The 27,237-nt window shown below is 41.4% G+C and overlaps 3 protein-coding genes across 6 annotated transcripts; 2 read left to right on the top strand and 1 right to left on the bottom strand.

Annotated features, from left to right (window-relative positions):
* Nucleotides 1-329: 329 nt before the first annotated feature.
* Nucleotides 330-11,723, top strand: clnk (cytokine dependent hematopoietic cell linker). Of its 2 annotated transcripts, XM_079744768.1 has the most exons (11): nucleotides 330-471; nucleotides 1,019-1,065; nucleotides 2,640-2,796; nucleotides 4,672-4,737; nucleotides 4,849-4,883; nucleotides 5,357-5,376; nucleotides 5,477-5,554; nucleotides 5,729-5,750; nucleotides 6,448-6,525; nucleotides 6,622-6,777; nucleotides 7,358-11,723. In XM_079744768.1, the coding sequence occupies exons 2-11, from the start codon at nucleotides 1,036-1,038 to the stop codon at nucleotides 7,505-7,507; spliced, it is 792 nt and encodes a 263-aa protein (XP_079600894.1). In that variant the 5' UTR covers nucleotides 330-471; nucleotides 1,019-1,035; the 3' UTR covers nucleotides 7,508-11,723. The 2 variants fall into 2 exon arrangements, with proteins under 2 accessions (XP_079600894.1, XP_079600895.1); XM_079744769.1 differs by lacking the exons at nucleotides 330-471; nucleotides 1,019-1,065 and adding an exon at nucleotides 1,283-1,426.
* Nucleotides 11,724-13,812: 2,089 nt separating this feature from the next.
* znf518b (zinc finger protein 518B) lies at nucleotides 13,813-18,083 on the bottom strand. The gene is made up of 2 exons (XM_079744767.1): nucleotides 17,946-18,083; nucleotides 13,813-17,580 (listed from the first exon to the last, which is right to left on the bottom strand). The coding sequence occupies exon 2, from the start codon at nucleotides 17,451-17,453 to the stop codon at nucleotides 14,988-14,990; it is 2,466 nt and encodes an 821-aa protein (XP_079600893.1). The 5' UTR covers nucleotides 17,454-17,580; nucleotides 17,946-18,083; the 3' UTR covers nucleotides 13,813-14,987.
* A 342-nt stretch (nucleotides 18,084-18,425) lies between these two features.
* gsr (glutathione reductase) lies at nucleotides 18,426-26,987 on the top strand. Of its 3 annotated transcripts, XM_079744764.1 has the most exons (13): nucleotides 18,426-18,551; nucleotides 19,051-19,210; nucleotides 19,528-19,554; nucleotides 19,856-19,944; nucleotides 20,385-20,454; nucleotides 20,645-20,792; nucleotides 20,922-20,976; nucleotides 21,052-21,151; nucleotides 21,467-21,721; nucleotides 22,358-22,469; nucleotides 22,707-22,838; nucleotides 25,234-25,367; nucleotides 26,394-26,987. In XM_079744764.1, the coding sequence occupies exons 1-13, from the start codon at nucleotides 18,487-18,489 to the stop codon at nucleotides 26,541-26,543; spliced, it is 1,497 nt and encodes a 498-aa protein (XP_079600890.1). In that variant the 5' UTR covers nucleotides 18,426-18,486; the 3' UTR covers nucleotides 26,544-26,987. The 3 variants fall into 3 exon arrangements, with proteins under 3 accessions (XP_079600890.1, XP_079600891.1, XP_079600892.1); XM_079744765.1 differs by lacking the exon at nucleotides 18,426-18,551 and having other exon boundaries at nucleotides 18,968-19,210; XM_079744766.1 differs by lacking the exon at nucleotides 18,426-18,551 and having other exon boundaries at nucleotides 19,092-19,202.
* The last annotated feature ends 250 nt before the right edge of the window (nucleotides 26,988-27,237 follow it).

Genomic DNA, 27,237 nt, shown 5'->3' with positions numbered 1-27,237 from the left:
TACACAGAATATGAGTTTTGATGCAGGGTGTAATGGGAGACAATCTGTAAATCAATCTTTGCTGATCAGGAAAAAAAATGAAATATGCAGGGTTGACACTGAAAAAAGTCTCTTATGCCTTACTAGGTAATATAAGGATATTATGGTTTTGAGGTACATAAAACAGAGGATATCCTTACGACTTGTAAATAAAACCTAAAATCCAACCCCAGATATCAACATTTATATTTGTCCGCCCTCCAAAAAAAAAAAGAAGAACAATTCAGGGTTGTGTCGTCAATGCCTCTAAACACCAACTCACAGGAAGCAATGCTGGGTTTCAACAGTAACAACACACTAGGTGATAAATGAAAGCTATAGACACCACAAGTGGTGACGTATCAGAGTCTGTTCTACTTTTTACACAGTACTTTGTTCCACTGTACAGTTTGATATTAATAAGGGGATCTTAGATACATGCAACTTAAAGAGGTAAGAGGCCCTTCTCTCTCTCGCTCTTGTTTTTAAAAGTTTTGACCCCTAGTTCTCAACAATCTAAACTATTTTCCTATTTTCCAGCGTCTGTTATATGCTGTAACCCTGTTCGACATTTTTATGCTCCTGCCTCAGCAAAGTCGCTCTTGCAAAAGAGAATTGTAATCTCAATGAGCCCATCCTAGTTTAACATAGGTTGTTGAACAAAATAAATATGAACAATAAATATAGCACAAATGTATAATGTATTTTTAGCAGTAATAGATATCTAAGGTAGGAAGGAAAAATAAATATATTATGATTAGGTGTTATTTAGTTAGCTCTACTCTACTGTACTCTACTTATGCGGGTTGAATTCAGCACTGGTTGCACTAAATTCCAGAGGCAACTTAGAAAATAAGGTACGATAACAACAATTTAGGGAGAAATAAACAAAGTAAATGAAATAGTTGACTGCTCCAATCCATGCTTCTTTGAGTCTTGAGCCGAGTGCCGAATAGTCGACAAACCATGTTCCTTCTCTCTGTTTGAACCTCCCTGGCAGATGCAGGTGGCGGTGATATGACCATCCAGGTCTCCGCTGTGATCATGGTGAGTTATAGCGTTCATATTCACAAACAGAACCAAGCACATGCTGCGTGCTGTCGTGTCTGCGTGTGCATGCGTGTGTGTGTGCGCGCGCGCCTGTGCGTGTGTGTCACAAAAAGCTTTCCTGTAATAGGCACCGATGCAAGACCGATTTAACTGTATTTCTTGTGGGGGAATAAACGTTTTGGGGGACTCTCCTCTCCTTTGCTGCATAATTACCTGTGAAGAACACAAAAGGATCGTGCAGTGAAGAAATGGTAGACAAGACCTCTTTAAACAGGGTCTCAGCTTGGGTCAGGTCGTTTCAGAAGAGAAAGTCTGTATGTGTATGTTTTCACGGAGGATGGATAACTAGGCATAGAAGGTAATTTGATGCACAGCATGTCAAATCAAATCGACAACTGTTGTTTCTCAATGGTAGAGCACTGGACCTTTGGTTACAATTTCTATATAATCAAATATAGCTATAGAGCTATTGTACGATTGATTAGCGTCTTGGCAGGTATTGGGGTGGGAGCATAGGAAACATGGGTAAATAACACCGTTCAGTTTGATACAGAAGTATGACAGATGAGCGACTACATTCGGTGAGTTGCAGAAACAACGACGGCATGGTTGGGTGGACACAATGCCACGCACCAATTGCTGATGGCGGTCGTTTTAACAAAGTTTGAGAGCATGCATATAAACGCAGAGCATGCTCTGCTAGCTACTGGCCTAGCTCACTAATCAATGTTCTCTGCTGTTCATTTTGAAACTGTGTACAAAAAATAACCAACCGTGAAACTGAAATTTGCGTGAAGGAGAGAGCCGAATTCAGTGCTTGGAGGTCTGGTCAGATCTTATAGCACTATTGTGATTAAGGGTTGTACGTAAATATCGAGATATGACTTGATTTGTTGGTCTTTGAATTTTTTGGGGGTTTTGTTCAGATTTCTACATGATTTACCTTTAGGGCATTTAGCAGACGCTTTTATCCAAAGCGACATTATAATAATTACATTTGTGAGAAGAAAGAGAAACTACAATATATATCGCTGTCGGTACAGTAAGGATGTTAATATAAATAAGTGCCAAGCACTTACAATTGCTTAGTTAACCCATTTCCCGTATACTACAAAGATAGCTACTATTTTACTACTTTTATGGTGTCAGGAAGTGTGGAAGAGGGGTGTTTTTAGGAGAGAAAGGAACGATAAGGAGCAGTGGGGGGTAGAGGGAGAGGCTGCAGAGTCCAGGTGAACTCTGAAAAAGTGGGTCTTGAATCTCTTGCGGAAGCTGGTGAGCGACTCTGCGGTACTGGAGCTTGTCAACCATTGCCGTGCCAAAACAGAGAAGAGTTGAAACTTTGTTGTTCCATGAAATCATCAGTATATTAACTGACTGTGCTTAAAAAGTTTCACAGTAACTTTCAGCAGGAACACCAATAAAAATGAAATGACCACGACTACGTAGCACTCTGCAGTGTTATTTTGTAACTTTCTATTCTTTGTACCAACCCCAACTTGGTTGTAGGCTTTGATAGATGTCAGCATGACTTGTGAGATGACTGGTGGTTTTCAATGTGCCCGCCATAGGAGGGCAGAACCAGAGGCACGGGGAGCAGGCAGAGGCTGACGCGCTACAGAGCCACGGAGGAGCCAAAATACCTGGAGACGGATAGCTGGGAGGGGAACTCAGACAGCATGAATCACCTGTCAGCCAGGTCTACAAGCGTCGTCAGAAACAATGACGGTAGGAATAAGTGGAACGCCTTGGAACGTCTTCTCTCACCTCAAGTCTTTCAGCAGGTGCTTGCATCCAAAGCAACAGTGAACAATACGTGTCATTTAGAGGCAGAAGGGCGTTTTAGCCTCTTAGCTGATATGATAAATGGTAAATGGTCTGCATTTATCTAGCGCTTTTATCCAAAGCGCTTTACAATAGTGCCTGACATTCACCCATTTATGCACACATTCACACACCAACGGCGGAGTCAACCATGCAAGGCGACAGCCAGCTCGTCGGGAACAGTTAGGGTTAGGTGCCTTGCTCAGGGACACCTCAACACTTAGCTAGGAGGAGCTGGGGATCGCTCTACCTCCTGAGCTACTGCAGCCCCTGATGTATGCATGAAGGTCAAACAGACGAAAATGCATCAAACAGATGCACACAGATTGAACACAGTACTGGCTGCCTGGGGGTCGGCCTCCTGAGGCACTACGCTAGATCCATCCCACCGCGTAAATAACACCATGTACATAATTTGGTGGAGGCTTGAATCTAAACATTTTATTATACCCTGCGTGCTTACAGTCTGAGCTAGAGAGGACCACAGTAGAGAGAAACAAAGATAAACATTGAATCAATCATTAAAATACAATTTATTCATCTTTGTGTGTATACAACAATAACCTGTCTCGAAAATGGCAAAATCAAAAAACAAGATAGACAAAAGAAACCTATCTAACCCTTTAGACAACAGTCTAAAAAGCCCACATCCTCAACCAACCCTTCAATGAACTGAGCTTGAATGAATAGTTATACTGTCTCGGTTTTAAAGAAAGTTTCCAAACTGAATACTGAAAGCAGGCCAGCTAATGAGCGGAAAGATTGCAACAACAGAAAAAAACAGTGCAGAAGACGGCAGCTGTGCTGGAAGCGATGATGATTGGCTACAAGCAGCGAGTGCATGTCTTGAGCGTCCCCACGCTGGGGGATCAGACTCTCCCCGCGGGGCCCCGGGGACGGCCGCTGCCGGGGTCACAGTGTGAGGGACACAAAGCAGGATGCAGCCAGGAGGTGGAGAGGCAGGTAGGCCAGCATGAAGGAGCAGTCCAGAGTCCAGTCGGTCAGCAGCCAGGAGGTTGGTCAGTCTGTCAGTGCTTTGAAGCCTCAAGGTATTGCAGTCCATTTCAGTTTAGAATTAGGTGAATGACGTGTTCCCACAACATGAAAGGTTTAATTACTAACAAGCCATGATTTAGACCAGAAGGAATAATGCAATTATTGAATGTAGTTATTTTTCATATATTGGCACCAAAAATCTTTATTTGAGCTGACTTCTGGTATAAGGCTGTATTACATAGTCATGACACATCCCTGCTGTTAAACTGAGGTAGTTTGTCCGATCACATTGCTCTTTTGTCATCTGTAATTCATACAATGATTGACAGTCTTTTGTTTTTTACAGATTCAATTATCAAGACTAGCAAGCTTGCTGTCAATTAACCTATACCTTAGCAATTGAAATATTGTCCCGCCCCAACTGAAAAATTGTCATCCGACCTCCTTTGGATGGGGTCTTTCAACGTTTTGAAAGAAATATTTAAACTAGCAGACCCCCTCAATATCAACGCAGGGAACTCCAAACCAACCCTGATACCTCCACACTTCAGCCAAGCTTATACTCCACTAGGAACATTGGTAGCCATGAAGACACTCATTCATTCATCATCCTTGGAACCCCTGGAAGCGTTTCCCCAGTGACCAAGAGTCCCAAGCATGATCAACGTTTGCGTCTTCTCCTTCACATAGTGCGTGGTCTGCAGATATTAGAGGAGTTGAACGCGAGGATTATGCAATCGTCCCGTGGAGTTGTGTTTAACCCTCTGCTGAATCCCCACGCAGCCCCGGCTGTAAACAGAGACCTAAAGCCAGGCAGGAGGGACGCCTCGTTGGTTCATTTGGAGGAAGGTAGATATTCATTTATGTTGCACTCATCGGGTATGTTGTGTGCCAATGTGTTCTCTTGACAGACTGCTATCTCTTTTTAGTCCAAACGTTGAACTTGTGTTTGTTTTACAGTCAAGCACACGCTGCCTAAGGAGCAAAAGGAGCAGGTAAACATACAACATGTGATATCAATATTTACATTAACATTTAGGGCGTTTAGCAGACGCTTTTATCCAAAGCGACTTACTAATAAGTACATTTGTCAGAAGAAAGAGAAACAGTATATCGCTGTCGGTACAGTCAGGATGTTCATAGAACCAATTTCCAAGCGCTAACATTTGTTAGGTTGAACCATTAAACGTATAAAACAAAGATAGCTAGGATAAGATGCTACACAATGCTAAGTACTCTTTTAAGTGCAAGGACCCCTACTGTCTTTTGCAAAAGATATATGCCTAGAGGTTTGCTTATGTGCGTGCACATGTGTGTGTTTGTGTGCATGGGTGTGTGTGCATGTGTTTGCACGTGTGTGTGTTCATGTGTGTGATGTCTGTGTGGGTGAGGCATCGTGAATGTATATAATGTGGGTTGCATGTTCCAAGTAAAGCAAGTGTTTCCTCTCCACTCTTCTCTCCTTTAGCTCATAGAGGTTCCACAAAGGTAATCCTGTCGGTCTACTTTACAAGAGTTTCCACCATGTTCTGCCAACCGGTTTGGACCAGAATAAGGCTTAGGCTATGGTCCGGTTCTTCTTATCCAGGTCCTCTGGATCCATGCTACCCAAGGACCTGGTTCACCACATCTCTGCGCTGAATCTACACAGAGCCTCCAGGCGACAGTGAAGTTTCCGTCCTTAATCTCTTGGTTGACTTCATATATTACTTCCCCGCATTATTCAGTTCAGGACAGATAACATGGCTTTACAGTTCTCCAAATACCACCTGTTTGTAGCTGCACCAAGTCTGCCATCTGCTGGTCGGTCGTTGTTGTGACTGGTTGTTTTCTATTTCAGATCATCAAATGCACCAAGAGGGGTAAGTAGTTGAGCAAACAGCCTTCGCAGAATTTACATACATTTTTTTGGTGATATCTCTGGACAGTAATTACCCGATTATCATGAAGAAAATGCACTTATTATGATTGTAAATTTGCTAACTTTGGTTACATTTCCCAAAATGTAATCAGCTTAAAATGTTGCTTCAATTATAAATAAAAAAATATTTTAATTTAAAGCATCCTCATTTTAAGTATCATAAAATTATACAATTTCTTGTAAAAATGTGAATTTGCCAATTAATATGTATCAAAATATATATATATGTATTTAATAGTAGCATTATTTGGGGATTTTGTTTCTGTGAAGCTGCTTAAAATCAAGCTGCTTCAAATACAAAAATGAAAATATTAAAATGATAACAAAATATGTATTTTGAGAAAAAGCATATATATATATATTAAAAAATAATATATATATATATATATATATACACATAACATTTTTAAGCCTGTTTAAGCATAAATCTAAGCCCCTATAGCTAGCTTAACATGTGTTCAGTGTTCTACTATCACCTCATACCTTTCTCGGGGTATCGTCGACACCCCCAGACCAATACCAAAATGTCAGGGCCTGGCCTTATTTTCAGTATTATAATCAGTATTTTTTAAATAATAAAGTAATAGCATATGGTTATCCCTCCTCATAACCTATGTATTATTTCCCTGTTTTCACAGCTCCTTCACGGAGATGAATGGTATTCCGGTGCTTGTGACAGAGCCGATGCAGAGCATGCCCTCCACCTCGTAAACAAGGTCTTATATCAGTTAAACCCATTAAGTTAAACACATCAGGCCATAGATCTGTTCCACTTCAAAATGCTTGGTATTCATGAACATTAACTGTGTTAGGACGGGGCGTTTCTGGTGAGGGACTGCTCCAAGGGCACCCACAGTGCACCATTTGTCCTGGCTGTGTACCATGAGAAGAAAGTCTACAACATCAAAATACGGTTTATTGAACACAAAAACCAGTATGCCCTGGGAACAGGAAAAAGGGAAAACGACGTGAGTAATAGTGAAAATATATAAATATGTTATATAAACCATATTACTAGCCCTAACCTTATTAATAACACTAACCTTCTTACTAACCCTTACCTTATTACCAACCCTAACCTTATTATGAAAACTAATGTTAATAACTCCAACATTATTACTATCCCTAACCCTATTACTAACCCCTAACTTATTACTGACAGTAACCCTATTTCTAGCCCTAACCTTATTTCTGACACTAACACTACTAACCCTAATCATAATTCTTTAAGTCATGTCTCAGATTATGGTTATAGTTTAAAAGTGTGAATGTTGTCGAATTGGGGGCCCGTCATGGGACTGTGGGCTGCCAGCTCAGTTACGCCCGATACTGGTGGCTCTGCCCTGCGATTATCCCCCATACAAGGTCCTTCTTGGTTTTACTGGAAGCTGGACTCCAGGGGCCCTGGTCCTTTCTCACATTCTAACCCCAAAACCCCTTCCCAAACCCTGAGACCAAAGCCAAACCCTAAAACCTAACTATTATTTGTGCTAATGGAACAACACTAAAATCCAACCCTAACCCTAAGATGGAATTTTTTCCTTTCAGATGTTCGACACTGTTGAAGACATCATCAAATTTCATTCCACTTTCCCAATAGTACTCATCAACTTGAATACACGAACAACCCAAACCCCACCTAACTGCATCTTAACAAACCTGATCACTAGAGAGGACATCAACAGGCTACTTCAATAGAACTGCCCTCTTGTGGTTTATTTGTTCTCACTCTTGATGTATCAAGGCCATAACTGTTGCTTTCCATGTGCACCCTGTATGATTTCTGCTCATGCAATCTGTAAATAACTTATATAACTTATATAATAACTAAAATTTTCTTACTTACAAGTCTTGTTCCTACCCAATACGCTCCTTTCATTTTTGTAAGGTTCGGTCCCACTATTATTTACTATTTAGGTAGCGTTTTATATGTAAATTATGCTGAATCAAAATAATAACATCAGACGTAGTTTGATGAGGTCTGGAAGTAGCATGGGATCATGGGAGTCGTTTTCACCACCATTTCCCGTGAAAATTGATCTGACGTTACTCAGGCAGAAATCTTGTTCATGTTCATGTATTCAAGTTTAATTTACGCAACGTTTAGTCACGTTATGTCATTGCATTCCAATGAAATTGCAGCATGTAACATTACCTCAACTTTGTAAGTTAGCATTAGATGAGTCGACTATCCAAACAACTCTAGATAATGTAATTTGGGAAATTCCATCATGGGGTAGCCAAGCCCTGTTATTCAAGGTCAAATCAATACAAAACATTACTTTATCAGCATATTGAAAGTTGTTGTAACTTACACGTTACAATATTTCCCACGTCGTTCGATTCTACTTGTAGGTCACTGGTCGCTGACGAGTGGTAGAAAGTAATTATTTTGTTGAAGAAATGGATATTGGATACTGAATATTCAACAGATATTCCAGCTCTGAATTACAGTGATGCGGTAAAGATGTGATAAGAGTCCCGTCTGTCCAGCGGTGTGTGTACCTGCCCAGGAGGCGGCAGGGCAGAAGCCCTCCACTCCTATAATAAAACCATATCTTACCTAAACAATACCCTAACTAACTATGCAATTTAACCAGAAATGTCTAAGGTTTCAAAATGTTCCCATTGGATTTAAATCAATGCTTAGAAGTGTATCCCACAAGCTGTCCCTGCAGGGAATAGCCAACAACAATCCTTCATCCCGTTAGTGTTTATATCCAGAGTGTCACAGAGAGGACTGGCTATTCCCAGACGGTCCATTGTCAGTGTGTTGGAGAGAGAAAGATAAGAGAAATTTCTGGTGTTTTGCCGAGCTCTGATGGGAAACACTATAGTGATAGATGGCGTCGTTATCACAAACGGATACAAAAGTTAAATAACCCGCCCAAGTAAGTTAATGTGTGTGAACACTGCATTAGCTTGGTGGCTGGCATGAGCCACTTGTCAAAGAAGCACACGTAGTAAGCTAGCTCGTAATTGAAATAGCATATGGTAAATGGACTGGATTTATATAGCGCTTTTCTAACCAGTGGCCACTCAAAGCATTACAATATTGCCAAACATTCACACTTATGCAAACATTCACTGACCGACGGCGGTGACAACCACGCAAGGCGACAGCTAGCTTGTTGGGAGCAGTTAGGGTGAGGTGCCTTGCCCAGGGACACCTCGACACGCTACTTGCCGCACAATAATAAATAAGGTCTCTACCGGATTGTCGTGCTACCAAATGTAATTGATCTTATGGTGCGTTCACATCGCTGGAAATTCTGGGGGAAACATTTTCGCGACTTCGGAAAGTTCTCGTGGACGACACCTCATGACGCTCTTCTGATTCCACTTCCGTTCGGCAACTGGTGCCAGATTTTAATAACAGAGTAGCCCAGTTGGTGATGTATGGTTTACTAGTGACGCGCATGAACATGGCGGAATATGAACGTTTTCCTCAATATAAAAGAATCAACCATCATATCACATACTTTGCTATTGATTGACGTTGTTACTGTCTGTTGGCATCGACTTTGCTCAGTTTTAAACATGGTGTACTAGTAAACCAGCTCTAGATAAGGGAAATGGTTGCCTTCCACACAGTTGCAATACCGTATTTGCTTGTCATAAATAAAAGCAAAAGGATAGTAGGTGATAGGCATCAAGGAGACAAAGGCATGCAAACTTCTGTTTAGTTCTTACTGGTTTTTATCAGATAAAAACCCCTGCTGGGAAGAACTTTTAGATTCCCAACGCAGTGCACAAAAACGGTCGCTGTAGGGAACACCTAAGCGTGAGCGTCATCACTGGCGAGCCGTCTCGTTATCACCAGGACGATGAACGGGCCTTAAACCGTTATATAAACCACGTACTTCTCTGGGATAAACATTGCTGGAAACCGTTTGGATTATGTAAGAACACAACTCAACCAAATAAAAAACAATTGTTTTTAAATATTTGAATGCGGACATGTTACATATTATCCAAAGGGACTTCAGTGATTTCAAATAAAGGTCATCCTTAATGACAAGGTAGGGGTTAGGCATCTTGCTCAAGTTGGCCGACAGGTAAATCTACGTTGTGAACCCAGAACCTTTCAGCTGGGAGCTGAACATTTACCGCTACACGGATCATGCTCTGTCACTTTCTGTTCGGAAACTTATTTTAGTAACTGATAAAATGGCATAGATTACTATGTTGACGATCATATCAGGCATTACCAAGTTTAAAGCAACAAAAAATAACATCGGTGCTCTGGTATGGAAGTCGATTTGTGTCTTTATGTTGAGTGCAAAAGGTTTTGCATTGCAAAGGAAACAAATTATTTTGAAAGCATAATTTGCTTTTGAGGTTTTACCATTTTTGGTTTCAAAGAAGTGTTGTATACATTGAGATCAAACCGTTATGCATTCCAATCCAGAATATTAATATTTCAAACAAAAATAGTAAAATTCAGTAAAATGTATGAATAAAAAACACCTTCCATTTTCTCGAGAGCAAAACGTTTTGCATTACAAACCAAGATAATGATTCTGAGACCAACAACAAGGCTGAAAAGTTGTAAGAGTCCTAATATTTTTCAATAGTATTTGTTTGCAGAACATTTTCGTTTTTCAACCTTGTTGATGGTCTCAGAATCATTATTTTTGCTTGGAATACAAAACATTTTTTTGGTCCTCGACAAATAAACATGTTACCCTCATAGGCTGGCCCAAACGAAAAACAAATTGCACCAAGAGCAAACCATTAGACAGTCTGACTAGTATGGACAAAGGGGAGAAAATGGAAGGTGTTTCAGGGTTCAAATTAATTTGTTTGAATTTTTAAAGCAATTGTAGGTGTACACCTAGAGTGTGCATATATTTCTTGATATGTAGCCCCTACGATAACCTTTCCCTCGAAATAGCCTCACCCAATCGCACCACTGAACTTGGCCATAGGCTCGGCCAATCAATGACTTGCATGCAGGTGCCCTGGCGAATGGGAGGAGAGGAGAGGGCGGGACAAGAGGAGGTCGGCGGGAAACACGGAGAGGAAGACGGCGGTTGGGCGCGGTGCCATGGCGGACGGAGATTTCGAGATAATAGATCAGTTATAGAACAGTTTAGCTCTTAGTTATTGCGTGTGCGACATGTTTTAATCTGAGCTACGGAACCTTTACGGCTTGAGTGGCGAGTGGAAGACTCCACGCAATCAGTGCTGAAGATTTATCCGGTGTTAACCAGTATAGTTCGCATAGTGCGAGGCGACCGTCCTTGCTAGGTAGTGCAGTTTGTTTATTCAGCTATATTACTAGCCCGTCGCCAACGTTGGAAGCCTTGACGCCAGAGAACGAAGAGCCAACCAGTTCACTGCAGCCCGGGACGTATCTGGCTCATCTCACCTGCTCTCTCCCTCCACCTCCCTCTCCGAAGCCATTGATACACGGTGCGTTCGGTGAGTAAATAGGCCATCCTGCCACCCAGGACTCTACCATTCTCCACGGACAGCGACGCGCTCTCGATGGACATGTTCAATTGGTGAACGGTCGGCACATACGTGACGTGGACAATCCGAACCAAAAGGAACATTGAACTAAGAGTGGACATTGAGTGTGGTTATGTGTATTGTACAAAAACGTTTCTGAAGTTATTATTATATGTTACTATTGTGTGAATTGTATTAATGCTGTTGCTATTTACATGTGAGGTTCATCTGCAGTGTATGGTATTAGAGGTACCTGCTGATAGTGTTGATTGAAAGTGGTATTGAGCCACTCTGGTGAAGTGGATGTTGTTGATATAAGATTTTGACGTTATATGGTGGTTACATACATTTGATTTATACATATATTATTTTATTTCATTTTATTTTATTACTTTCCTATTTTATCTAATATCAGAAGACTAGTACTTAGTATAATAAATAACCACTCGTTTTTCAACTGTTACACTATTGCTTTTATTTTTCCATTTTCTCTGAAGTAGGGGCGTCTCATCCTCTGTCCATAAAGTATAGTGGTTAGGGGGAATACAGGGTAAGACACACCGATACCTTCTGATATTCCGTCCTTTAGGTCTTCAGCGTGACAGGTTAAAATCCTAAAGCCTAAGCTATTGTATTTCAACTGAGCAGGTAGAGCAGACACGAGACTAATAGGTCTGGGGGTTAGGGACCTAGATCCTCTAACTTCCAGCCATTCAGGGAAGAGTGATTTACCCCTACCAAGCGGACGTAGGTCCAGTCCGCTACACAATTATATTAGTTTGATAAATAAATTGAATGCAAAACGTTTTGATCTCAGCTAAAACAGGATTGCACAAAGGAAATTGCTCTGGTAGGACCTTAAAAGCTCATTTTGGATTTCAGTAATGCTTCTCCATACGCTGGCTCTTTAAGTTCAGCGAGACAACCCCATCCACCCAGCTTTCAACCTTGTTGATGGTCTCAGAATCATTCTTTTTGTTTGGAATGCAAAACGTTTTTTTGGTCCTCGACAAATAAACACAAATGTTACCCTCATAGGTTGAAACAGGTTTATGCGGTTCAGGAATATCTCCGTAAAGACGGATTCATTGCGAAACTGCATCGAGCTGTAGAAACGCGGTAGTAAATATATTTAAGGCGCTGTCTCTACCCGGAAAAAGTGGAGCGCATCAAGCCTGCGCACATACAGCCTGCGTGCTGTAAACAAACATTCAGTCACGAGGAGATTCAACCTAAATAAAGTGAGCAGAAATACTTTTTAATGTACAGTTAGTAATTTAATTTACCAAGGGGCTGTATTTAAAGCTACAAAAAGAATACAAATAAACAAATAAATAAAAAATTCAACGCAACTCTGACGTAGGCCAGCTGATGGGGGTAATTATCACCTGTTAAAGTATTTATCACCTACAAAACTAATCCTATATTGATTAAACCTATATTGATGGGTTAAAAGACAGCGTTTACAGGAAGTGCGTCATTATTGCGCATCTAGGACCCTGAGTCGATCTGGCAGCCGAGTCAATCTGTTACCCACACCGGAGTTTGACCATTTATTGCGCAATTGTTCAGTTAAAGGCTGTAGAGAAAACACAATATTAATAATATTTAGGGATTATATCTGCAACAGATTAAATTATCCTCATGTACCCTCTATTTTACCCAAGTTGTGTCATTGTCTCGAATATATTAATCGTAACTATATATTATTATATCTATTATATACAAACTATATAAACCTTGTTTATATAATTACCAGTCATTTGAAAAGGAATTTGTATACGTTCTCCTTGGAACTTGATTTCTCCCCATTAGAGAGAGGATCCCTCTCTCTAATTGAATCATATTCCTTAGTGTGCTGTTAAACTTGCACTCCAATGTGTATATGACCATTACCAAATTAATCGTTTAATTACATGGTGATCTTCAGTTGTGGCTGTTTCTCTCTTCTAACAGGCCCCAGCACCAACACTCTCCAGCTACAAAGAGGTTCTTGTTCTTGTCTTCTTGTGTAGTAGTTGTGTAGCATTCTCACTCTCTCACAGGTGTGATGATACACACAATTTTATCAGTGTAACTGTTTGTCCTGTCAATACTTTCATTCCTGTACAGCTAACACATCAAAGCCTTCTTTGGGCCATTCCAACCCATGGGGGAATGGCCGGTTTGTGTATCTCCATGTTTGATGTCTCTGATTAGACACAGCCTGATTTTTGATAGATTCCTGAGCTTGCGAATTCTTACAGAAACAACTAGAAATCTTTGGTTCCCCCACAGTAAAACCAGATGGAGAAACTACAATAACGTTTGTAGTAATACAATAAAAGCATGATTTACTTGACATGCTGAATACAATTTATGCCAAGCATGGGTGCATCATCAGGATATTAAAAGGACATTATTTTAATTTACTTCGTTTTATGTGGCGGAATGAGTCAAGAAACAAAAATATATACATGTTTAAGATGGTCAAATGCTTAAAATTGATTCCCTCAAGGTTCTGTTCCCGAGGTTTACATGGCTGGTATATGTGTTAAGGAGCAGCAGACAACTTAATTCACAATATTGTATGTTTTATTAATAAAAAGTTAATAATAAAAAGATTTGTTAATAAAATGCAGATGATGGCAAAACAGATAGGAAAAACTGTCAAATAAATATTGACAATTAATTTTAAAAGTATTTTACAATTCTTGTGTTGTTGTAGTGGTTTAACAGTTACATAATTTTATGATCTGTCCATTGATCATTGAGAAGGAACAAACAAAGAAATGCAGTTAAAGACAAACAATAAAAATATGTTAAACTCAGACTGATGTCTGCACTGCAGCACATTATATTGAGAAAAATGTAAAAAAAAAAAAAAAAAAAGCAAGATATAATACTGAAGGAGTGAAAAGAAATAAATATATATATGCAATGAATTTTGATGTATAATGTTCAACGTCTAAATCAAACTAGAAAATATTTTCATCACGGTTTACCATTAGTTACATTAGAGATAGGAAAATATGTAAGCATAAATAGATTAGGTTGGACAAATTAAATACACCTTTTCTTCTAAAAAAGAGTAGTGTGCATCATCACAGCGAACAATATTTTGACCAGTTGATTTTCCTCAGTAGATAGCTGTCATGAAGAGTATAGTTTGGTCGGGGAGAGAGCTAGTATTTTCATGTATGTGTATTTTGTATGAACATCAGTTGAAGCGGTTTGCTTGTCCGTGTGTTCTTGAAATGTGAACAGTAAATGTTGCCTCAGCATAATGAATGGGTAGACAAGCAACACCAAGCGCAAGACAAACTGTACATTTTAAGACATATTGCACTAAGCTTATGCCGCACATGCATTGGCAGAGATTAAACACCGCATTTCAACCTAAAGCCTACACATCGGACAGTAATTAGTCATTACAAATAGGTGGATCAGTAATTACTACAATCTATTATTAGTGTGGTTTCAAAGCAAGCCACACTCTGGTCACTGAAACAGCTACCACAATAGATGGTCCACATTCCATCACCAAAGGTAGGGAGACAGCATTGCACTTCAGACATATGTATATACATACCATATTCCCACACCCAAAGAAACAATGTTCAACTTGTAAATATACAACTTTCAAATATACCAATATCACGAATACTATTGTACAATTGGGATTATTTGAATGTAGCTCAACTGTCAGTATGTAATACATATTTTTTATGTAAAAACAACCTCAGGGAAAAAAACCTACAGTGCACCCAATGACCTCGTACTTCTCTCCCATCACTTTGCTCAACCGCATCTTTAGGATCTGGCACTTGGGAAGCACCTCGGTGGAGACAAGTGTTTCTGAAAGGTGGTCAACCTCAGTCCTTTTGGGGACTATGGGTTTGGGGTGGTTCAGCACTACGACCGGTTGGTTTGGTCCCGGACGTATCACCGGCTGGCCCAGTCTCAACGGGGCTGGGTAAAGAAAAGCTTTGTGGCACAGCCCCCGCATTGGAGAGCGAATCCTTGTTTTTGAAAGCTTAGGGATCTTTTTTGTCCAGAAGTCCATCTGCATCCTTTCTAAAGAGACGGTGAGGAATTTTGATGAGCTGTCCTCCCTCTTGAAGGCAGATTGTGGCAAGAGACCTTGACTGTCTCCAGTAACAGGAGAATTATTAGGTGTGTTGTTGATGCAGGCTTGCTGTTGAGCAGTCAAATGCTCACGTTGGGTGGTGGGACTTTGATTATTTTGGTTACTCTCTTTCCCTTTAGTGCTGGAGGTTTCTTCCTTGACATAATATGTCTTAGCTTGTGTTTGAGTCTGTTGAGAACAATGTTTTGAAGGTGGACTTGTGACATCACAGGACTCTTCGGTTAGTAATCCTTTTCCAGTACCAGCATTATCCTTTTTGTCCTCTGGCACACAGTGAATAGTTGACACCACCTCCTCTTTGGGTTCAGTAATTGCTCCTCTTATTTCAGTGCGATCTGTAGACACCTGCACTGATGGGCTCTCCTTCCTCATAACTATTCCACGCAATTCCTTGACCAAGGGTCGTATTGAACTCTGTACCTCGTCCTGCTGTTGACTTAAAGAAAAAACGGATGAGATAACAGGAAAGGCCTCAAACCGCCTATTGCAATCTGCCCCTGACTCTGACCAAATGGAGGACTTATGGGGAGATAAATTATCCTCCATCTTGGTTTGTTTGGTGGACTCAGGATCAAGCAGAAGGCTTCCAGGTCTCTTCAGCATGGTCATCAGTATAGTCGAGTCCACGGCCACATTCTCCTTTTTGCACTCTGAGAAAATTTGCATGGTTGTGCTGGCTAGGGCAGTAGTGAAAACGCTCGAGGAAATGGAAGGAGATGTTGTGTTTCGTCTTGTTTGGTCATTCTGTTTCAGTGGTTCTTCCTTTATCTTGGGAGTAGCTGTTGTCTTGTTACCGAGATCGTTGGGCTCCTCTTTCACAGCCACCTGTAACTCAGGGGGAAATGAGGTACATTCCACAACTGTGTTGTTTTCCCGGTGTGGCGGTTTACAGGACGACAGTGCTCCCTTGCTTGCCTGAATGGCAGCGCTGGTGATCTCCTTGGCCATCCTGCCAGTGATGACAGGTGTAGGGTATTCTGTGTGAGGTTTTAGTGTGACGGTCTGTGTTATGGGTGCAACCATGCCCTGCCTTGTTGGATAAACAGTGATTCTGGGCACCTTGGTTGGTAAAGCGTAGGGGATATCCACATTGCGGATCAGCGACTCTTTGAGTGTTCTTTTTGTGCCAGGCATGGCTCTCTTGAATGTGTTCAGGGCGGTTTGGGCTGCAATAGTCTGATAGGTGGCCGGTCGTTCTACATTAACATCCTTTGCCGTGTATATTTTACGGTTAACGCTGCTTTTCTCCACATTAACCAACTTTAGGAGGTGTTGGTGGTTCAAAGCAGATGACAAGGGGTTCACTGATGCAGAATGTGGTAACACTGTGTCGTCCAGCACAGATTTATTTTCTTGTTGAGACACAAGTCTCAGCTTCAATTCCTTTGTACCGTTGACGGTTTTCACCTCAATCAGCTCCACCATGCAGCCGGCAGGGATGGAGACTTCTTCTGGAAGTGGGACCGTTAGAGCCATATTATGCTGAACAAAGTTTTTCCCTGGGGACATTAGCTCTGAGCTCACTTTGGGGGCGTGGATAACATTCAAGTCTACCCTTTTGCGGTGCTGTCTGCCTTTGTTGCCGTGGTCATTTCTCGCAACAGGGACTGGTATTCTAACCTTTACAGTGGGCACGCTAGTTCTATGAACTCCAGGTGCAAACGCAGTCGAGAGAGAAAATGTCTCTGGTAAGGTCGTCTGAGCATGGTTTAACTCTGGGCCAGCATCTTTACTGTGCAAGCGCTCAATGTGTTTCAATAGGTGCGCCCTCCTCATATATCCTTGTCCACAGAACTGGCATCTGAACGGGTACTTGTGCTGTAGCAAATGAATCTCCAGCTCCTTCTTACTGTAGAAGACGTGATTGCAGTAAAAGCAGTAAAAGGGAGTACCATGCTCCCGCATGTGATTCTTAAAATCTTCAGTCTGTGTAGAGGCAAATACGCATTTCTTACAATACAAAACGTTAGGTGAAGGTGTCAAGAGACCATTCAAACCTAATGAGTCCTGCCGATGCAAAAGAGATTCCGGCCCTTTCGGATACTTGACGTGATTCATGGTAAGCTGTTTTATGTTCAGTCTGCAGGTTGCTCCATAACAGAGGGTTTATTATTTACAATGCAAAACATCCATCTCCATATACAGGCAGATATTCCACGGTGGTGTTGCTGGTCCCGTCCGATCCCTGTGAACATACACCAATAACACAGCTGTATTATCCATAATATGTTTAAAATACAGGTTTCGAGACGACACAACATTGCAGGGAAAAAAATGGGGTTGTTGAAGCCCCTCCCCTCTCACCACAAACGAGAATCAAAGATTTTGTTTCGATGTGATTTACACGTCTAACAATTAACCAACGTGCGGGATTGAATACAATAACAATAAGCGTTAGAATACCGTGTTGTAAACTCTATATCATGGATATATTAGGAAACGTACACACACCTAGAATAGGACCACAAAGAGGAAGGCCCTTGCTACGACCGAGTGTATCAAAACCGACATAACGTTATCTCTAAAGTGTCACGTTATGTTAATACCAACCTGAAATCCGGTGTGCGAAACACCGGGAGCTTCATCGATATAAATCCATCTTTTATAAACCGCCAACGATCCTCAGATTTGAACCAAATGTATTCAGGATAGAGCTCTACTGCTGACTGTTCACGGTGTGTGTGACAATTTGCGTAAAGTGTAGCCATTCCCAGAAGTGTTTCGTTGGAGAAAACGTAAGTAAACCTCGTAAACTACGCCACCAGCGTAACGCTCTCCACTGGCCAATCTCCCGTTAACAACCCCCGTTATACTAACACAGAAATAATAAGGTACATACGCCCATTTTTTTAAATATATATATCTATTTGAATCTATTTGGTCGACGGAGGGCAGGGTATGTATTAGTTTAGGAATGGATGTTTGCATTTCCGTCAACAGTGCAGTAATGGCATTTTCCGTGCGTTGACACAGGAAGTAGTCAGAGCTTCTGCTGAACGCCACACACCGTGGACTTGGTGTGTAAGAACACGCGCCGTAATGAACACGTAATTTGCAGCATATGTAACTGAAATGTAAAGAAAATATAGTTATGATGTTTATTAGACTAAACAGACGACTCTCTGGCATAGTTTCACTGTCTCTGGCGTTACAAAGGTGAGCCGGTTTTCCAACTTTGGGCAACGTAACACAATCCTGCATTGATTGCACCTTGCATTAATGCTCAATATGATGTGCGCTGTAGGATGCATGTTTGCATACTAACGCCTGCAGAATCAGATACAGTATGACCTGGAGTGTGTCTTATACTTCTTACCAGATTTGAGTTCAACATATGACTATATTCCCATAGCGGTCACTGCAATATATAATGCATTCCCTCCATGATGCAAATCGGGTTTGCTTCCGATTTTATTGTGAGATATCCTCATACTGAAGACCGTGTAAGGTTCCCCATGACTTTTGGCAAACGTGATTCTAGGATTTGCACACGTTTGTTGTTATTCATAATGACACAACACTGGCTTTCATTTGACCCTCCCACCCGTTTGTATAAACAACGCGCGCTGGCTTCCTGGTTACAACAAATACTCAAGATTGCCAGAACGTAAGACCGTTCCTTAATCCACTGAAAGTTTCGTTGATCTGTACGAAGACATACAGTTTACTCGCGAAGAATGGCTTCGGATTCAGTGACCCGGTTCGACTTGATCGTGATCGGCGGTGGTTCTGGGGGTCTGGCAGGCGCACGGAGAGCCGCCGAACTAGGAGCGTCCACCGCGGTGATAGAGAGCCACAAACTCGGAGGTACCTGCGTGAGTAACAACAGTTATCATGGATAAGTTGTCATTGCACTGTCTCGGTTGTTTTAGCTGCTGCATTCCTGCCTCATACCCAACCAACGGCCCCCAGTAAGGTGTGTTTTTGTTTAAACAATCTGGCACGGAACCAGGGCAAATGTATGTTTTGTATGGAGCGTGATCTGTGCGGATCGCTTTAAAAAAAAAGAAGTTAATAACAATTTGACAACAAATACTGAGACAACAAAGAACCGTTTATGAAACTATGACTTTCTTTCTTTGATCAGGATTGTTGCATTTTGAACCCAATGGTATTTGTTTCCCCTCTCAAGGTCAATGTTGGCTGTGTCCCAAAAAAGGTAATGTATTTAATCAATCCCTGTTCAGTGTTTTCATGAAACCTTTAGGTGGGGTGTATGTGAAGGCCTACCTTAATACATGTACTTCTTTATTGACAGTGCGATCAGTTTTAAAGGATGACTTTACAACACTTAACTATTTGAACTAGTTAGGAATTTAGCAGAAGCTTTTATCCAAAGCGACATGGGATTGAGAAGTATGGTATTCAGGACAAGGCAGGGCTTATGCCTACAAACTGGTGTTATAGTGGCAAGTGCTTGGTGATGGTTTTGCCTCGCTTAGCAGGATCTTGTTCGACAGGTTATGTGGAACGCGGCCGTCCATGCAGAGTACCTCCATGATCACTCCGATTACGGGTTTGAAGTCGGACATTCAAATTTCAACTGGGGGTAAGTTTAACCTCGAGCTGTCACATTTGTACTAGCTGTTGGATAGCTGATTTGCATGCAGTTGTTGCTTTTCACTCTGCCACTGGCATCTTTTGGCTTCTTTGGAGTGCAGAGTTCCCTATCTCGTTAGGCAGTTGATCCGGGGTGTGTTGTTTTTTGCCATATCATAGTTGATCGGAGAGAATAGGTGCGGTGCTGTGGCGTAACTGAGGGAAACACTAGTGAATTATTCAACAAGGAAGCAACTTCCTCTATGAGAAGAAGGAAGTACAGGTTTTAAGCAGCAAATGGTGACAGACAAACATTTTCTTTCACAGGATGGATGCAGAAAACTCCTAGTGATGACTGAGTGAGGACACTTCAATATGTAGGGTGTCCCTGTAAGACGCAATAAAATTACCATAATAAAGATACAAATATATTTGTTGTGCTCTTTACAGAACCCTCAAGAGCAAAAGGGATGCTTATATCCGTCGGCTGAACGACATTTACCGCAATAACCTTGATAAGGTTGGTTCAATCACATGTCCTTAACTGTACCTTCCCAGCCTGGCGCCTAAATCGCAATAACCACATGATGGGTGATGTCATAAACGTCTTGGCTAGCACTGCGAGACATAATTGAATATACTGTGCAACTACCCATGTAACGTAACATTTGATCTCAAAGTAACGATTTATCACCACCTGCCTCTTGAAGGCTGAAATAGAGACGATTGAAGGCCATGCCAGCTTCACAGATGATGCTGAGCCTACCGTCGAGGTGAACGGAAAAAAGTACACAGCGTCACACATTATTATCGCCACCGGAGGGCGCCCTACCGAACTGAGCGACGATCAAATTCCAGGTAATGAAGTTGTGCTTGCAGTAGTTGATCGTGGTGTGAATGTGGAAAATGTCGGATGATAACATAATCAAGAGTAGCTGGAGTGACTTTAAAGTAGCTCAGATGGTTTTTGTTATTTTTATATAACAGGTGCAAGTCTGGGCATCACAAGCGATGGCTTCTTTCAATTAGAAACGCTGCCAAGGTAAGTCTACATGTGTGACGCTAAAGTCTTTCACATGATTTTGTTCCCTGGTTCTATCAAATGTTTCCCCAACAGACGCAGTGTGGTTGTGGGCGCAGGATACATTGCTGTCGAGATGGCAGGGATTTTATCCACCCTGGGATCTAAAACCTCCCTCATAATTAGACAGACTGGGGTAAGAAACGTGTTATTAACCTATCTAATGCGTACATCTTGGACACTCTTCAGCGAGGTTGTGTACGAGACTCTAATTTGTGTGTTGCTGTGCTCACATTGCTGCTGGTAAGTTTGCCCATAGCCTTGTCCATCAAAAAGGTGGTGGGTACGTCACATTGGATGGAAAATTTAGGCTGAATGCATAATTGGTGACAACGTTTTTTTATTCGGAGGGCTGAAATGTTTGAATTATTTATTTATTTTAATAATATTTATACTTATTTTACTCGAATCGCACATCTTTTCTCTCCTTATTCCACGTCTGTGCACACAGGTGTTAAGAAGCTTTGACAGCTTGATAAGTGCAAATTGCACGAAAGAAATAGAAAACTCTGGAATAGACTTGTGGAAGAACACGCAGGTCAAGTCGGTGAGGAGATCGGCCGGCGGCCTTGAAGTCACGCTCACCACCAAGGACCCTGAGAAGAAGAGTGGGGAGGAGGAGATCAGCACCATTGAAGAGGTTGACTGCCTCTTATGGGCCATCGGCAGGGAACCCAACACGACTGGCCTCCACACCAGCCAGATGGTGACCACTCTGTTTCCCCTCAATGCCTGTACTTTAGAATTTATGAAACCGACCAATTTATACTACCGCTACTTGTATGTGAATTGTGCATTTTATGCAAAACCGACTATCTCCTTTCAGCAATGGGCATAATAAGATGTAGTACTTGTGTAAATTGTTAGATCGTATTTTCAATACAAATGATGACAGATAATTAGAAGTAATACAAATGATCTTAGACGATACTGCATGATACGGCATTTCAGAAATCAGTTTATATTTATGAAAATACAAGGACTTTTCTTGTTGGAACCTTGTCTAAACCATGTGAAAGATTACCTTTTCTAAGAACACTTATTACTCATTAGATATCAAATTAAAGGCCAAAGATGTTAAGCCTGAAAGCTAAACCATTAAAATGACCTATTTTGGAATTGGCATATGCCAGAGATCTACTTGGATCAAGATTAATACAATTAAAAAAAATCCATCAAGGATTTAATGTGACTTTATAGATGCAGAACATAATGCACTTATTATGCCCCCCCCTATTTCTTTATGATTTTTTACACTTTGCTTATGCTGCTTCTTCACCTCATACAGAGAGAATCAGTATTTTGGCTAATTTGGTGACGTGTGTCTGTTAAAAATTGACAGGGAATTGAGAAGGACAAGATGGGACATATTGTGGTGGATGAGTTCCAGAACACCAGCCGCCCCGGGATCTATGCCCTGGGAGACGTCTGCGGCAAAGCCCTGCTGACACCCGGTAAGATCCGATTTTACAAAACAAATTGAAGCAAGGCTTCTTTGTCTTAGGATAATTCTGCTGTTTTGTTTATTTTCTGATCATATCAAATTCTTTGGATACGGATCGAGTTCAGTGATTTCAAAATCTGTTGGGTTGGCCACTGGCTCATGTGTGTTCAGTGGTCTTCATATAGGCGTGTGCTTTGATTTGGTTGGTTGGTGATGTTCTTACGTCATCTGAATTGTGTATGGACAGTGGCCATCGCTGCCGGCAGGAAGCTGGCTCACAGACTGTTTGACGGCAAAGCTGACTCCAAGGTTGATTACTCCACCATTCCCACCGTCGTGTTCTCCCATCCGCCGATAGGAACCGTGGGCTTGACAGAGGGTGAGCCGCCTGTTTTTTTGTTTGCAGCTGATGTGGAATGTAATGTTAGTTAGCAGGCTTTAAATGAGTGTATAATCCCATGAAACTAAGAATCGATGAGTTTCCTTTGTGTAAGGATGAGCCCTTTATATCTAAATCAGGGATGGGTCCTCTTCATCCCACCATGTTGCACCGGCATGTTTATACAGTGGCCCAGTAGGGACAAACGGTCCAGAGAGTTTTAAAAAATAATTAATTTGGCTTACAGTTCTAGGAAGGTGGGGGGCATGTAATAACCATGGCTATGAAATTGTAGTACGGTTGAAACCTTATAATAAGCAATGTTATACATAAAATGTACCTTGGCATTATATTATATATTATATGTGTCCCAGAAGCGTACCCCTTTGTGGCGTGGACAGCAAAATCAACCTCTGGCCAGGACAGAGCTCCACGCATTCGCACACACTGTGGTGTATATATTATGTATACATACTGTGTCCGGGAAGCTCAACCCTCTTTGGACGCGCCTAATATGGTCAATGAAGATGAGTTTATGCTCCGTCCTTTCATCATAATATTCTACGTGTTCAGAGGATTAGTTCATAACCCTGATTCACACACTTTTTAACCAGAGTCTAAAATAGTGACTGGGTTTTGACGTGGTAATGAAGTGGGTGTGTATTCTTTGATACATCCATGTTTTGGAGATGTTTTTAACTCGCTTCCCTGTTCTATAAATAGGAAATCACTCTTTCAGAGAAAGTTAGTATCGGAAAAAAACAAAACCTTTACGGTTGAACCGCACACACAGTTGTGTTATCAAAAGTAAGAATTTTTCATGCATCAGAGTGTAAATAAACACTGGCTTGTAGCGCCGACTGCTATCGAGATGAATGAAGGTTACATATTGGGCCTATGAAAAAGAGTCCTGATTCTGATGGGTTAAACAGATTTATTCGCAGTCTAGAGCAGTCAGGAATCAACCTTGGCGCCATGTAAGTGTAGTTTTGTTACTACCGTATTTTCCGCACTATAAGGCGCACTTAAAAGCCGGTAATTTTCTCAAAAAACAGCAGTGCGCCTTATAATCCGGAGCGCCTTATATATGGATCAATTGGTTAATTGGTTGATCCATGCTGGTTGTAAACGGCGCTCTGTCAAAATGTTTCAGTATGAAAAACCAATAAAAACAATTTAATAATAATAATAAAATGTTTCACTACGACTACGATAAAGTCACACCGCTTGCAGCATTACGGCTATCGTAGTCAGTGCACACAGCATTTTACTGCTCTTACTCACGGAAGGTCACACTATACGATCACAGAGCCAGGAAATCGGGCGGAAGACTGGCCACACTACAAGATTCGAGGGTGCGATGCTCTACTTTGTATCATTCACGTTTGCAAGATATTTAAAAAATCTAAGGTTTGGAACTGCGTAATTGTGTTTTACTTTTTTGTCATAAAGGTTCCAGTTTTATATCTGCTAAATGCAGCAACTCGTCCTCACAGTTGCGTTGCGCGTGACGAGCTATACAATTAGCACAGCTCCATCTAGTGGATGCATAACGCATCCCCAGTCATACGTTTGACTGCAGTATCTTCTATGCTATGCGCCTTATAATCCGGTGCGCCCTATTTATGAAAAAAGTTCTAAAATAGGTCATTCATTGAAGGTGCGCCTTATAATCCGGTGCGCGTTATAGTGCGGGAAATACGTTACACTTACTTCTAATTCTATAGTAAATGTCAGGTGACTTTTATATAAAAAATCGGAACAATCAGGGTGAAATCTAATTTCACCCTTTACTAATGTTAAGAAGTAGGGCAGCTTGGAATCTTGCTTGTATAGTTGTACACACACACACACACACACACACACACACACACACACACACACACACACACACTTTTCTTACAACCTTTACTTGTAGGCTATGACCTATAGTTTAACATTTACTGACTAAATAACTATATACCATTCATAAATCTATTAAGGAACCACATTACCTGACACTTTGCTACTCTATGCTGTCATAAATGATGACATCATTTTGGAAGGTCCTATTGGCACCTTACACAATACAGGACGGTACAGGCCACCATTGTGATGTTAAGGTTCAGGTAAGGGCAGTCTCCATAGCAGTTGGCGCTACAACAAACATTCATTTTGGTGACATCTTAAACGTCACTGCCACATGCTACTCAGTTGTACCGACTGGACCTTGAGCAATCAAGCATCTCTATATTTGCAATAAGTAATGATGTGTTACTTATATTAGATGTGTTGAGATTTACAAGTGTCTCCCAAATGACCAATTGTTTGATAATTGTCATTTTTTTTCCGCTATATTTTGTTTGGCAAATGGTAATCATTGTAACCTTTGTGTCTGTGTGTGTTCGTTTCACAGAGGAGGCGGTCACAAGCCGAGGTAAGGACAACGTGAAGACTTACACGACGTCCTTCACGCCGATGTACCACGCCATGACCAGCAGGAAGTCCCAGTGTGTCATGAAGCTGGTGTGTGTGGGCCCGGAGGAAAAGGTAAGCAGCACAAGAGCTGTTTGTGTAACATAATTTCCTGGCTTACACTAATAGCATTCCTGTTTATCTTTGAGAGTCATTGGCTATTGGTCAGTGGTCATTGTCATTGTTATTGTTAGCTACATTAGCCTCTTTGGCAAACCAGCTCGAAAAAAATCAACACAACTTTACATTGTATTTGAATCACAGCAATTCCGTGCCATGCATAATTTGGTGACCGGATAAAGCAGCAAAGTAATAAAGTGTGTAAGAGCATTTAAAATCGACATTAAAACGGCCAACGTGGTACAAATACAAAAAACATGCATCTCATTACGGGCGCAGCCATCTTTGTTTGTCAAGTTGTACGGTTATCATCGGTGGACTCTCAGAATCCCGAGTGGGACCGACCAAAAGAGGGCGTGTCTCGGTGAAATGTCGCAAGAAAGCTGGGAGATATTTCACTTTGCAACTCGTGCGGGAGGTGTACGATGCATCTCAAACTAACCATTAGCCCTAGCCTGGCTATTGCCAGACCAAGCTCAATCGTAGATTGCACGTTGGCCTGGGGAAGCTGCTGTCATTTTCTTCAGCACAAGAGGCGTGATCAATGGGCCTAGTTCAAATGACTTTGTACGCAATTGGCTGCTCGCCGTCGCTTCCCTGTCGTCCTTTTGTTATACCAGCCAATAGCACGCCAGGGGGAAAAGCCAGCTTGGTGATTGGCTCCCGCAAAAACGAATCAGAAGCAGAAAGAAACGTATGGCCCTTCTCCAGACCCTTCTGCGCGGCGAACTCAAACCGCCGGCAGAATGGGCGGGGCTACCCAGTCTTTGGTTCCGCAAATAAAATAAGTGTTTTGAAAAGATTAATGTAAAACTGAAATTGACTAGAGCACTAAATTGCAACTGACCTGAGTTGATTGTCACTGGACCAGTGTATTGCTGTTCTAAACTGGCTCTTTAATATATGTATTCTAGGAATCTGACAATTCTCAGTAAGTGCAGCTCACTGAGAATGCAAGTGTGGTTCTGCTGCGTTCGCTAGGTGGTGGGGCTGCACATGCAGGGCCTGGGCTGTGACGAGATGCTGCAGGGCTTTGCTGTGGCCGTGAAGATGGGCGCCACCAAGGCCGACTTCGACAGGACAATCGCCATCCACCCCACCTCCTCGGAGGAGTTCGTCACAATGCGTTAATGGCAAAGTAACATTGATCTCCCATTGCATGGGGAAAACTCACTACACTCTTCTACACCCACGTCAGGCAAAGTCCTGATGACATATAACCGAGGCAAATGGTTTGACTTTACAAGGCAAATCACAGACTTTCTTTCGTCCCTAATACCTAATTAGTTTGATAATTACTATAGTTACAGCATGCTTCCATGGTACTGTGGGTTTTATAAGCGGTGAAAATTGATTTTTAAAATACTTGTGACTTATGCTAGTGAATGACTGTTTAAATGAAGTGATAGCTCTATATGTGGCTATAAAGTCGTTGCAATTATCCTTTAGTGTGCATGTGTACAATTTGTCATTTGTTAAATTAACACTGCTGCCACTCACTGCTACAGTGGGTCACAATATTTTTTCTGTACTGTTTACAAACATAAATAAAAGCTTGTTATTTTCTTTCTTAAATCTTGTTTGTTGGTTTATTGGTTGGGGGGTGTTGTCATTTTTAAGTAGAGCTGGGTAAAAAAATCGATTTAGGATCAGTTTCATTTAAATTTTGCAATATCGACTCATAGGGCATGGGATCGATTTTTATTTTTTTATTTGTACCATATAAGGCAACTATAAATCATATTAACCTATGCTTCCTCATGATGGGAGACCTTGATAAGAATTTAGTTATTTATAAATAGCTATAGTGGTCATAATATCCCCT

This window comes from Pollachius pollachius, assembly GCF_949987615.1.
Source record: "Pollachius pollachius genome assembly, chromosome: 10".
In the NCBI taxonomy this organism is placed as follows: Eukaryota; Metazoa; Chordata; class Actinopteri; order Gadiformes; family Gadidae; genus Pollachius; species Pollachius pollachius.
The sequence above is the reverse complement of the archived record's forward strand: the minus strand, read 5'-3'. Positions and strand labels throughout refer to the sequence as shown.

Coding starts and splice junctions, on each gene's coding strand:
- clnk (XM_079744768.1), top strand. CDS start 1,036: ATGACCATCCAGGTCTCCGCTGTGATCATG. Junction 1,066..2,639: donor AGGTCTCCGCTGTGATCATG/GTGAGTTATAGC, acceptor TGCCCGCCATAG/GAGGGCAGAACCAGAGGCAC. Junction 2,797..4,671: donor CGTCGTCAGAAACAATGACG/GTAGGAATAAGT, acceptor ATCCCCACGCAG/CCCCGGCTGTAAACAGAGAC.
- znf518b (XM_079744767.1), bottom strand. CDS start 17,453: ATGAATCACGTCAAGTATCCGAAAGGGCCGGAATCTCTTTTGCATCGG.
- gsr (XM_079744764.1), top strand. CDS start 18,487: ATGATGTTTATTAGACTAAACAGACGACTCTCTGGCATAGTTTCACTG. Junction 18,552..19,050: donor CTGTCTCTGGCGTTACAAAG/GTGAGCCGGTTT, acceptor ATCTGTACGAAG/ACATACAGTTTACTCGCGAA. Junction 19,945..20,384: donor CATTCAAATTTCAACTGGGG/GTAAGTTTAACC, acceptor TGCTCTTTACAG/AACCCTCAAGAGCAAAAGGG.